This window comes from Canis lupus, unplaced genomic scaffold, assembly GCF_011100685.1.
Source record: "Canis lupus familiaris isolate Mischka breed German Shepherd unplaced genomic scaffold, alternate assembly UU_Cfam_GSD_1.0 chrUn_S1675H1869, whole genome shotgun sequence".
In the NCBI taxonomy this organism is placed as follows: domain Eukaryota; kingdom Metazoa; phylum Chordata; class Mammalia; order Carnivora; family Canidae; genus Canis; species Canis lupus.
In genome coordinates this window covers 11,428-24,292 of record NW_023330522.1, presented here as the reverse complement: position 1 = coordinate 24,292, position 12,865 = coordinate 11,428, and the positions used below count along the sequence as shown (strand labels likewise).

The 12,865-nt window shown below is 39.3% G+C and overlaps 1 protein-coding gene across 3 annotated transcripts in view; it reads right to left on the bottom strand.

Moving 5' to 3' along the window:
* The window catches only part of DCAF17 (DDB1 and CUL4 associated factor 17), a 55,578-nt gene extending 46,947 nt beyond the window's left edge, over positions 1-8,631 (bottom strand). For all 3 annotated transcript variants that reach the window (XM_038589136.1, XM_038589137.1, XM_038589138.1), the window contains exons 1-3: positions 8,194-8,631; positions 7,695-7,798; positions 1,872-1,962 (exon numbers count right to left, since the gene is read on the bottom strand). In XM_038589136.1, coding sequence (XP_038445064.1) covers positions 1,872-1,962; positions 7,695-7,798; positions 8,194-8,319 — 321 coding nt within the window. In that variant the 5' untranslated portion in view covers positions 8,320-8,631. The remainder of the gene's footprint in view (positions 1-1,871; positions 1,963-7,694; positions 7,799-8,193) is intronic.
* Positions 8,632-12,865: the final 4,234 nt, after the last annotated feature.

Below are 12,865 nucleotides of genomic sequence, written 5' to 3'. Positions count from 1 at the left end.
ACTGGATATCTTACACTAAAATCACGTGATGATGTAAATATTCTTATTGTATGGTGTCTAATATAAGTATCATCTCCTAGAGATTTTAAATTTAAAAAATACACTATTTATATCTTGCCTATTAAAAAAGAAGAATTTGAAATAGCATATGTAGTAGGTCTGAGCTATTTTCCTAAACCAAAAGTTGTATTTTACACATTGTCTCAGAAAGAGTGATAAAAAAAAAAAAAGAAAGAAAGAAGAGTGATGATGTAAACATGGTTTCACATCAATATGTCAACAACAATATGATACGCTTCTTAGTTTTTCTTAATGGAAAATCTTGCTTAACTTCAAATGAAAAATGTTTAAAGAGAAGTGAGAATAGGAGTTAGAGGTTACTAGAAGCTTTATTTTTGCAAGGATTGCTCTAAATTTCTGGTGTTTTTGCACGGGTATCTTCAAAATTTTTTTCAATTAAGAAATCTGTCATCCTCCTCCCCCCACAAATGAAAATAGGTTAAAAGGCTTTACAGTTATTTTCAGCTTTCAAGAAGAAATTATGGAAAAAAATATAAATTTAAAGCTTTCTGATTTTTAAAAAGGTGTCTCTTTTTAAAAAGAGTAAGTGTCTAGGGAAAAAGAAAGCAGCAGTTCTGGAAAACTATAATTTTATATAAAAACAACAGTATTTAAAAAGAGAAAGAATTTTAACAGTAAATTCAAAGCAGAGCCTCTTAGCCTTTAAACAGTATTTTTGGTCACATATTGTAAGTTCTATTTCTTCTAAAAAAACAACCAGCAAGATTAAAGACCTGAATAATTTGCTACAGTATTTCCTACGTGCTGTTCTTAAAACACTGATCCCATACAAAACCAATATGTAGAAATATACCTCAAAAAAGGAAGTTGTATGATCAAGAGTTTTGGGAAATGGTTTGACAATCACCATGAACATTAGCATTATTCTAAGTATTATTCAGGACTCTGAGAAGTAATTCTATAAATAAATTTGTTTCACCTTTTAAGCTCAGAATACCAAACTCATTTTGTCTACAACTCAATTCTTTCAAATCCTCTAGCAACTATAAGATGTTATCATCTTATGAAGACAGTGTTCTGAAAAATGCGTACCAGGGCAATGCTGGTTTGTCTGCTAGAATGAGGTTAGCCTATTATTTTATTTTACTTTTTATTATTTTATTTTTTATTTTTGACTTATTACTTTCCTACCAAGATTCATGGAGGAATCTACTTTCAAAGACCATGTAACATAACTGTTACCCTAAATAAATATTTTATTTTGATAGAATGATCTCTTAAATCGGTAGAATGATCTCTTAAACTATTGAGAAACATTGAGAATAACTCTAAACTAGCTTATATTGCTTATAAAACTTTTAACCAGTTCATAACTTTTTCTAGTTTTCAAGATTTACAAATGGCATCAAATTTTTAAAATACACTTATAATAATGTATAATTTTTTAAAATAGAAATTATTTCATGAGAAAAATAAGCAAAGAATATAATTTTTTTCTTGACTCATTTCAAAAGTCAGGGTCACTATGATATTTAAGCTTTATTCTTTTATTTTTATTTTTATTTTTTTTTTATTTTTTATTTTTTTTTTTAAATTTTGTATTTATTTATGATAGTCACACACAGAGACAGAGAGAGAAGCAGAGACACAGGCAGAGGGAGAAGCAGGCTCCATGCACCGGGAACCCGATGTGGGATTCGATCCCGGGTCTCCGGGATCGCGCCCTGGGCCAAAGGCAGGCGCCAAACCGCTGCGCCACCCAGGGATCCCTATTCTTTTATATATTAAGAATAATCAGTTCTTTTAGGCTAAAAATGTGTTGGAAACAAATACTCTAAAACAAATCTTACCACTGGGCATTCCCATAATAATGCATCCTCTATTTTTTCTGATTTGGAACATTTTGGCATTTCATAAAGTTTTCTTGGCTCTGATGCAACACTGGGGAAAAAAGAAAAATGAGTGATTATTCTTCTTGATAACAGACAGTGTTTGCTCAATGCCAAGTGACTTTTTTCTTTCAGAGATTTGGAATATCAAGATATAGCTTGCTACTTTGCTTTCCTTAACTAAATGTTAACATTTTTTTTTCTGATCACAAAATTCACAATAAAATTCACTGAAAATATGAAAAATAAAATAGATTATAATACTCTAAGATTATAAAAATTACCATTATTAACATTTTGGTTCATTTCTTCCAGTTTTTTGTTATATATATGTATACTTTCCTGCAGATTATTTTCCAAAACTGGATCATATTGAATTCTTTCTCTACCCTTGAATATTTACTATGAATATCTCTGCTGAATTCCATGGAGTTCATAAACTATTATTCCAATATTGTAAAGTGAAAATTAGATAGAGTCCCTTTATTTCAGGATGAAAATTAGTGGGTAAAAAATGAAATACCTTTAGGGTTTTTTTTTTTTTTTTTAACTCCTCATTCTCTTTCAGAAAGGTTGAAAAAGTATTTACCTCTACCAGTAGTGAACACTACATTTTTTATGTGAAAAATAGCCTCTTACCTTTAATTTCTATTTCCCTGATTACTACTGAGATATGATCATAGGTGTTTTCCTTTTTTTTACCTGATGAACTTTAAAATTTTAAGATTTTATTTACTTATTTATGAAAGACACACACACAGAGAGAGAGGCAGAGACATAGGCAGAGGGAGAAGCAGGCTCCATGCATGGAGTTCGATGTGGGACTTGATCCCGGGACTCCAGGATCATGCCCTGAGCTGAAGGCAAACGCTCAACTGCTCAGCTACTGAGGCATCCCTGAACTTTAAAATTAAACTACTATTTAGAAACAATTTTCAGAGTGACAATTTTATTCACCTTTGATTTTCTGATTCAAAGGTCTAAACAAATAGAATTTCACAGGAATGAAAGGAAGCTCATATGTGATTCTAAATTATAACACCCCTGAATGCCATAGTAAACAACTCCAGCTATTTACTATTAGATCACCAACCAATGCCACCTACTCAGATTTAACTTTTTTTTTAAATTAAAGCAGATACCTCTAAATTGGGTAAGTTATTAAATACCATTAAATACCAAGGAATTATTACTAATTTTGTTAGGTGTGGTAGTGACATTATGATCATATAAAGAAATGTCCAGATAGTCACTTCCAACATGATAGCCTGAGGGCATGCTCTCCAGGAAAACTGGTGAACACTATAAAAGGACAACTATTTAAAGTCTCTAGAAATGGTCCTAGAGCATACAGCAAAGAAACATGTATCCAAAAAAAATCTACTAGAGTTCAGTAAGAATAGTAAGAGTCTATGATGTTTAAAATAGGATGTGCTCACTCCCTATCACTTTTAGCTCACCAAAATGAAAACTATTCAACAATTGTATGGCCAAGAGCACAGGACTCCCTCTATCCTCAGCTTCCAGAGGGCCACCTTCTTGGGGGTCCATCATGATACCACTTCTCATGTAGCTCCCAGCTGCTTGTTGCTGAGGCTGCATCCTGGGTAAGTGCAGTCAAGAATGGGACTTCCTTCTTCCACCTAGCCCCAACTGTACGTTGGCATGGCAAGCCTAAGAATACATTGGCTCTGATTACCCTTAGCCCACCTCATAAAGCAGTGTTTTCACAGTAAGAGACGTAAGAAAATCTGAGGCTAATATCTGCCTCAACTCTAGATGCTTAGCTTTTAGAATAGGGGAGTCCCTCAGAGAGAGCCTGCCACTGATTCCCCTACACCCCCAGTACCAACTCTAAACCCTTGGCTTGAAGATTTTGCCTGGGGCAAAGAAGTAGGCCATAAAGCAGATAGCACTATTCTCTTCCTAAAGGAACTTTCATTTGCAACAGAGTGTGGATAAGTTTTAGCCTAGGAGCACTCTCAAAATCAGTGGAGGTTGTGGTGAAAGGCAAATGGGAAGAAATTTATAGATTCATTGGTCATACAAGCTAAAGTGTAGGCTGGCTAATTTGCGAGACAGACTCAGAAAAAGATTGCTGGCAGGATCCCTCCTCAGGTCAGAACAAATCTCAAACTATCTTCTCTAACTTCTGGTTCCTGATTTTACATGCAAAGAACTTAGAAGTCAACACTCCTGTCAAGAAAAAAGCTGAACAAAAAAAATCAACAACTGTTTTTAGTTCTATCTGAGAATTACGAATTACAGAGCAAACTGCTGCCCCCAAAACTAGAAAGAGAGGTGAATACCAAGAACCACGCTTAGCAGGAGCAAGCCACTTGAGTCAGTACCAGGCAAACAAAAACAAGGGCACTACAGGAAATTTGAGCCTCTGGCACCTATAGTTTCAGAAAACACAGCCTAATCTCTAGCCAGATAAACATAAAATCTCACTCTAAAGACCCATTTACTGCAATTTCTTTTATATCACATACAACTTCCAACAAAAAATTACAAGACATGCTAAAATGCAAAATACAAAGATTGAAGAGACAAAGCAGTCATCAGAACCAGACTTAGATATGGTGGAGATTTTAGAATTACTGATTAGGAACTTAAAATAACTATATTTAATATGCTAAGGGCTCTAAAGGAAGACGTGGATAATGTATAAGAACAGATGGATAATTGAGCAGAGAGATTAAAAACCCTAAAAACATGGGGCACCTGGGTGGCTCAGCAGTTGAGTGTTTGCCTTCAGCCCAGGGCATGATCCAGGAGTCCCAGGATCGAATCCTGCATTGGGCTCCCTGCATGGAGCCTGCCTCTCTCAATGTGTCTCTCATTAATAAATAAATAAAATCTTAAAAAAAAAAAAACCTAAAAACAAAATCAAAAGGAAATGCTAAAAATCAAAACTCCACACAAATGAAGAACGTCTTTGACGGGCTCATCAGTGGACCAGACACAGCCACGGAAAGACTGGCAAACTTGAAGATATGTCAATAGACACTTCCCAAACTAGAACAAAAAAGTGATAAAAGCAGAATACAATATCCTAGAACTGAAGGACAATTAGAAAACCTGTATACTATAGAAAATAAAAAACAAAGAGAACATCTTGAAAGAAGCCAGAGGGGAAAAGCAACTTATCTAAAGAACAGGATAAGAGTTACACTGGACTTCTCTTCAGCAAACATGCAAGCAAGTAGAATGGAGTAAAATATTTAAAGTGATGAAACAATGCCCTTCACCCCAGTCTTTTAAGACTCCTGGACCCAATTCCATTATGAGGGGTGGGGGTTCTCCCACACACAACACTGAGCAATTCTAAGACACCAATAGCATGTCCGAGAACTCAACTCAATTCTTACACTACCTACTAGAGATAGCATCGGATTCGATAGGTTAAGAATTCAGTCCTACAAGACTGCCCTCCACCCCCCACCTTCAGATGCCAGTCACCAAACCCCCAGGCTGTGAAACCCCTGTGTTTCTGATCCATGGGCTATACAGATTGGGGTTCCAATGACCACCTCCTTAGTTTCTTTTAATTTGATGGGAAGCTCTCTAAACCCAATCCTCTTGTGGTTTTACAGAGGCTTCACTGTATAGTTATGTTTGACTAAGTCACTGGCCACTGGCTGGTTCAACCTCCAGCTCCCTTCCATTGCCTGGAAGTCAGAGGTTGGGACTGAAAGTTCCAACCCCTCAATCACATGGTTGGTTCTACTGGCAAAAAGCCCTTACTCTTGGGTGGGGTTAGAAAGTTATCTTCATTAATAACAAAACACCTATTTTACCTTTATGGGTTTAAAGCATTTTCAGTAACTGTAGATGAAGACCAAATATATCTGAGAAATAGATCTTCATCTGAATGACCAAATATATATTTCTTATAAATCATTATTTCATACCCAACCAATCTAGAATTTTGTATCCCAAGAAGTTATCCTTCAAAAGTCAAAAAGAAATCAGGTTTTCTCAGGCAAACAAAAATTGAGGGAATGTGTTGTCAGTGGATCTGCCTTACAAGAAATATTCAAAAACCTTCTTCAAAGGGAAGAAAGATGATATAGGTCTACCTTTAAAAAGAAGAATGTTTAAAGGAATAAATAGGGACACCTGGGTGGCTCAGGTCATGCTCTTAGGATCCGGCCCCAAATCTGGCTCCATGCTCAGCAAGGAGTCTGCCCGAGATCTCTCCCTTTCCCTTTGCCCTTCCCCCTGCTCATGTGCATGTGTGCACATACTCTCTCTCTCAAATAAAATAAATAAAGGTAAAATAAAATCCTTTATTTTTCTTATATTTAATTGATTTAACAGATGAAAATTTGTTCACAATAATAACAGCAACAAGGCATTCAGTGAATATAGCCTATGGATCAAATGAATGGCAGCAACATTATAAAAGGCAAGAGGGAGCAATTAGAAATACTCTATTATAAGGTAACTACACTACCCATGTAGAGGTATGATGCTACTTGAAACTGATTTTTTTTAAAGATTTTATTTATTTATTTATTCATGAGAGACAGAGAGAGAGAGAGGCAGAGACATAGGCAGAGAGAGAAGCAGGCTTCTCACAGGGAACCGGATGTGGGACTTGATCCCAGGACCCCAGGATCACACCCTGAGCCAAAGGCATATGCTCAACCTCTGAGCATCCCTTGAAAGTGATTTAGATTAGTTGTAAATATGTTTTGGAAGTTCTAAGGCAATGATTAAAAATTTCTAAAAAGAAGTATAATTGATATGCTAAAGTAGATAGAAAATAGAATCATATAAAATGTTCAATTAAAAGCAGAGAAGAAAAAAAATAAAAAATAAATAAAAGCAGAGAAGACAAAGAATGAAAGAAAAAAAGAACAAAAGGATGGGCAGCCCAGGGGGCTCAGCAGTTTAGCATCACCTTCAGCCCGGGGTTTGATCCTAGAGACCCAGGATCGAGTCCCATGTCGGGCTCCCTGCATGGAGCCTGCTTCTCCCTCTGCCTGTGTGTCTGCCTCTCTCTCTCTTTGTGTGTTTCTCATAAATAAATAAAATCTTAAAAAAAAAATACTTAGTAGAAAGGTCAAGAAAAAGGAGGTCATGGGGCAAATGCTACAAATGCAGCAAAATCTGGATCACCTTTGAATCTAGGTAATGAGTATGTGGAGATTCTCTTTGAAGTTAAGTTTGAAATGTTCTCTTAAACAGAGGCAAGTACTTCCAAAACAAAACATAAATTTTTCTCTAGAGCAGCACCTAACTTATTGATATCTGGTTCCCTTGACTCTGATATCTTCTATACCCTGAGCAATCTGTCATTTCACCTGCACTATAAAGTAAATTCGTTTTATTATTATTATTTTTTTTAAGTAAATTCATTTGGGCAGCCCCGGTGGCGCAGCGGTTTAGCGCCACCTGCAGCCCAGGGCGTGATCCTGGAGACCCTGGATGGAGTCCCACGTCAGGCTCTCTGCATGGAGCCTGCTTCTCCCTCTGCCTGTGTCTCTGCCTCTCATTCTCTCCCTGTGTCTCTATGAATAAATAAATAAAATCTTAAAAAATAAAAAATAAAGTAAATTCGCTTTAAATTGGTATTTGCAAAGATAAAATTTCCATCTTTGGATTTAACAAGACTTTAAAATTACATCCACTTTACCATCTACTCTTACTTTGAGCTCCTTTTTCCACTCCCCTATTTCATTATGCACCGAGATAGCATGTGGTTCTATGAAAACTAGTTAAGATAAAAACTAGTGAGGTCAATTACAGCAAAAATGTTCATCAAAAAGATACCTGCTGACACAGCACCGGTAATTGTCAAAATATATTCTTCCTCTCTCATAGGCTATAGGTGACTTAGAATGAGTGGTCCACACATTCTTAAACTTAGTACTTTCCTGAAAGACATAAGGAATTTTGGTTTAGGGAATAATAACTCGTTAAGTCTCTACCGTGCACCAATTTTAAGGGAGAGAGTTAAACCCACAGTTTTCAAAGCAATCTCAAGTAGGTCATTTAAAACATTATGTTCGTATCTTCCTCGCTTTGGCCTCACGTTTGAAGCGGCGGGGGGGGGGGGGGACCAAATTTTAGGAAGATGGTTTGCAGGAAGACGTAAGAAGCTTAAAACTCCAAGCACTTGGCGGTTCTATTAATAGCTATTTACTAATTCCTCAGGTTCAGGGCCTGGATTTCCCAGCCCAAGACATGGCATCTTCTTAAAGAGGGAGGGGGGCTCTAACGCGGAAAAACAGCACCCCAGCGGGCCCCACTCCCAGCCGCCGGCGGTCACCTGGCACACCAGCGCCCTCAGGATGCCCAGGTTGGTCCTCTGCACCACGCCTGCGTCCCGCGAGAAGAAGCCCAGCGCCCGGCGACTGAGCTGGCGGCACACGTTGGGTTTCTGAGCTGGGCCCATGGAGGCGAGGGCCGGGTGCGCGGCTGGCTGGGCCCAAGAGGGGGGCGCCCCTCGCTCCCGCGCCAAGCAGCGGCCGTTACCTCCGAACCTCCAGGCCCCAACTCCTTGAGGGGCCCAGGATAAGCGGACACTGGGCGCCGGGCAGGGAGCGCACGGCAGTGGGGCGAGGTAAGGCGGAATCGGCACCGCCTGAGCGCAGAGTGAAGGGAAGGACACCCCCTTCCGGCCTGCCCCTCAAACACCCTGCAGCCCTGTACCCCGGTGCGGGCGGTGTGACGCCCCCGCAAACGCGCGGCCTGCTGGAGCAGTTCCCCTCACCGGGAAGTGTAGTTCCCAGAGCCCTTTGAGGGAGCCTGCCCCGTTCCCAGAACTACAACTCCCATCAGGCAGCGGGACGCGAGCTCCGCCGGCCGGCCAGGCGGAGGCTGCGCAGTAGGGCGGCTTGGTGCTCTCTTCCGGGTCTGCGCGCGGCGCCGGGCAGAACGTCGGGGGCGCTGTGCTGCCGCCTCCTGGTCTCGGTTCGGTGTGCGAACCGTGCAGCCCCGGTACCCTCACGCCCCTCGGCTCCCGGCTTTCGTTCTGGGGAGGGGGAGGGGGGCCTGGCCGTGTCGAGTGCGACCCCCTCCCTCCCAAAGCAGCGTCCGTGCTAAAGGTACGCCCCGCGGCTTTCCCTTCAGTCGCACGTTGGACATTTTGGGTCTATAGACGTGATGCCCTGAGTTGGTGGTGGAAGATGCTGGCCTGCCCACCAAACTAGTGTTGAAAGGCTCTTTTCCAGAGCTTGCCCTTCTGTGGCCTGCGGGGACACACAGGCTGGTTTCTCAATAATTGTATTTTCCTTCCTCTCGCCTTTTTTTTTCTCTTTCTTTGTCCCCTCTGCTTTTGGTAATAAAATCCCAAATGTTTACATTCTGATTGGACTAAGATATTCCACGTTGATTCCTCTCCGTAAAAGGTGACTTTGTCAACTACCCCTCCCTGCCTTTAGGGTCAACGTTCCCGCTACGCTGCTGCGCTAGGTGTGCCCCGCTGCCTTGCGTGTCCCTTGAAGGTGGTGTCCTTGCATCTCCCGCGTGGGCTGGGCCCGCTACCCCTTGATCCTGCGTGGACAAGGGAGGGAGCACATCCGACCGACAGAGTACAGAGCAGAGTACAATACGGGGTGAGTGTGCGCTGGGTCACAATTTTAAGCGTTCAGAAAAAAAAAAAAAAAAAAAAAAAGGTCACATCTCCTTTTAACCCTGCTGAATTTCCTTCAGGGCCTGGGCTTTTGCTGATTTTTCATGACTTATTTACAGCATACTGTGGAGTGCTATGTGTATTTTTAGAGCGCGCTATAATAGTTAATTTGGTAATTCATGAATGCAGCTGTCACTGAGAAAACTGGGACCCAGAAAAGGGAACTGGATTTTCTTTGGATGAAATGAAATTCAAATCATTGCTGACTTTAAATGCATCATCTCTAGCCTCATTACCCTTCATCCTCACTTGTTTGTCTTTATCTTACCACAAAGTCCCCCAGAGGGCAGGCATCCTGGTTACCCCTCCTTTGCTCGCCCACAACCAAGTCCTTTGGACTCTAACTCCTATCCATCTCCTCTCTATATCCCCTAAGTAAACTTAGGGCCCCGCCATTTTATCATAATATTATATTAAGTAGCCTTCTTCCTGCCTTACTAAAGTACTTTCAATTCCTAACCCTCCACACTGCTGCCAGTGATTTTTCTAAAGAACAAATTTGTCATTTCCTTATTAAAATCTTTCAGTGATTCCCAATCACCCAGAACAGAATTTCTCAAGCCTGAGTAGATACCCAGGATTCTCTATTGTTAACTTAAAGTATTTTCAGTATGTTAAAGACATGCAAATATAAAACTATATATAAACTCCTTATGTTGTATATCTTACACAACCGTAACTCCCAGTTATAAGTTAAAGGAAGCACAATTATAAAACAACTAAATTCAAATGAATACTTATTCATTGTTACCAATGAAACTGTTTTTTGCTGGACCTAACATGCTCTAAAAGCAAATGTTCACAGTCCTCTATAGCATAGCTTCCTTACAGAAGATCTGTCCATTTTGTACTTGTGTAGAGATTACTCACTGCCTACACCTCTTTTCTTTCTTTAAACCATTGCCAAGCTTTCCTTCGTTCAATACGTCATGATTTCATTTGACCTTCACTTGTCAAACACCATCATTTACATGAAGTAGTTCCCATTTCTTTCTCATTAACCTGTGCCAGTGACAAATGGCACCAATGGTTTGCCAGTGCAGCTAAACACAAACATGTGAACTGAAATCATCTTAGGACAGTAGTCAGTTAAAAGGTGGCTATTCAGATGATCCACATATCCTTTTAAAAGAGTGTTCTTGTTGATTTTTATCAAGTTGAAAATAAAAGGTTTCTCTAAGAGTAACATAGCCTTGAGGCTACATGTACAAATCCCATGTACAAATAAATGCTTTATAAGACAAAATCTGAATCCCTTAATGTAGTTTGCAAGGATTCTGTTATCTGCAGCTTGCCGGTACTTTCAGCCTTATTTCTTTGTCCATCCTTAACATTTGCTGTTGTGGTTCTGACATGATGCTCACTTGTTCAAGCCAATATATCTGTACATCTCAAATTTTCTTTGTAGCTCCTTTCCTTTCCTTCTCGCATCTGTTTATCTCATAACTCATTCCAGGTATCACAGCTCCACTCAAGACACTTTCCCTGACCCCTTCACTTTAATTACAGTCTTGTTTCTTCTAACATGTTACTCTGCATACATTAGTTGCAACAATGTATTAGAATTGTTGTTTGTCTATCTTCCCAACATACTGTTTTTATTTTTTTAAAGTAGGCTCTATACCCAACATGGGGCTTGAACTTACAACCCCAAGATCAAGAGTTGCATCTTCTACCGACTGAGCTGGCCAGGTGCCCCCCAATATATCGTTTTTAGAGTAGTGCATTCATTCATTCAATATACATGTGCAGTGACCACATTTTAGGCTGTATACTAAGATGCATTGGTATGTTGAATAAATGGACTATTCTAAGGACAATGTATACAGTATTATTGGCAACTAAGTACTTTTAACCTACATGAAGATTTAGTCTCCCTTTATTCTTTAAATCCGCAAGAAAAAAAATCATCAGGAAACCACAATGTTCATAAGAAGAAATAACTTTTTACAAAGTTTAATCTTGGGACTCCTGAGTGGCCCAGCAATTAAGTGCCTGCCTTTGGCCCAGAGCATGATCCTGGAGTCCTGGGATCAAGTCCCACATCAGGCTCCCTGCATGGAGCCTGCCTCTCTCTCTGCCTATGTATGTCTCTGCCTCTCTCTCTTCTGTGTCTCATGAATAAATAAAAATCTTAAAAAATAAAAATAAAAAATAAAAACTTTAATCCCCAACAGCTCTACCCATAAAGTAGATATCTTCTCGATTTGTTGAAGGTAAAATGCCATGCTCAGATATCCCAGACAGGATTTGAAAATAACTTCTCAATTTGGGACATAAAACATTGTTTTTTGGTGTTTTTTTTTTTTTTTTTTTTCAGTCTGTACCTATGTGTTTACAGATTACTTAATCATCTTTACATGGAATTTTTAAAATATTTTTTAAATTTATTTTTTTAAGTTATCTGTACTTCCAACATGGGACTTGAACCCATGACCCCAAGATCAAGAGTTGTATGCTGTACTGACTGAGCTTACCAGGCCCCCCTACCATGGTATTTTAAAGATAAGAAGAGCTGTGAATTCAGGAGTTAATAAAATGCTTTTTGTTCATATACTTTGTTTAAAGAAGCATAGTATAACTAAATAAAGCATTCAGGTTATTAAATTGAACATTTGTTCAGAGACAAATTTGAACCCAAAACCACAAGATCATGTAATTATTTTCATGTACGTCACACTAGCAACTATTTTGGCATTGGGTATAATAGTAGATGGGATAGACAAGGTTCCTATATGTGGAGGAAGATAATAAATAGATTTTAAAAATAAGATTCAGACAGTGATAAGAACTGTAAAGAAGATAAAACAAGGTGATGTGCTTGATAGAGAATGGTTGGAAGCTCTGCTTTAGCTAGAGTGGTCAGGGAAAGCCTCTTGGAGATTGGACTTTTGAGCTGAGCTCTGAATGATGATGGTGAGTCAGTCTGCAAAGAACTGAGGTTAGAGTACTCCAGGCAGAAAGATGCTTGAATGCTGAGTCCATAAGGCAGTAACAACCTTGGTTTTTTCTAAAACTGTCAGGCCAGTGTGGCTCTTTAATGTGCATGAGGGAGATGAACTTAAAGAGATAGGCTAGAAGGAATTTTGGATTTTATCTGTTGTCATAGGAAGCCAAAGGAGGATTTGAAGAAGGAGAGTGACATGATCTAATTTGTGTTGTAATAAAATATTTATGTCTATAGTGTGGAGAATGTACTGTGGGGAGACAAGAATGGAAGCAAGGAGACAGGTGATTATTCAGTTGGTTCAGGTAAGCAATGATAGTATTTGGACTGGAATGGTAGCAGGAGAAATGGAAAGGAGTG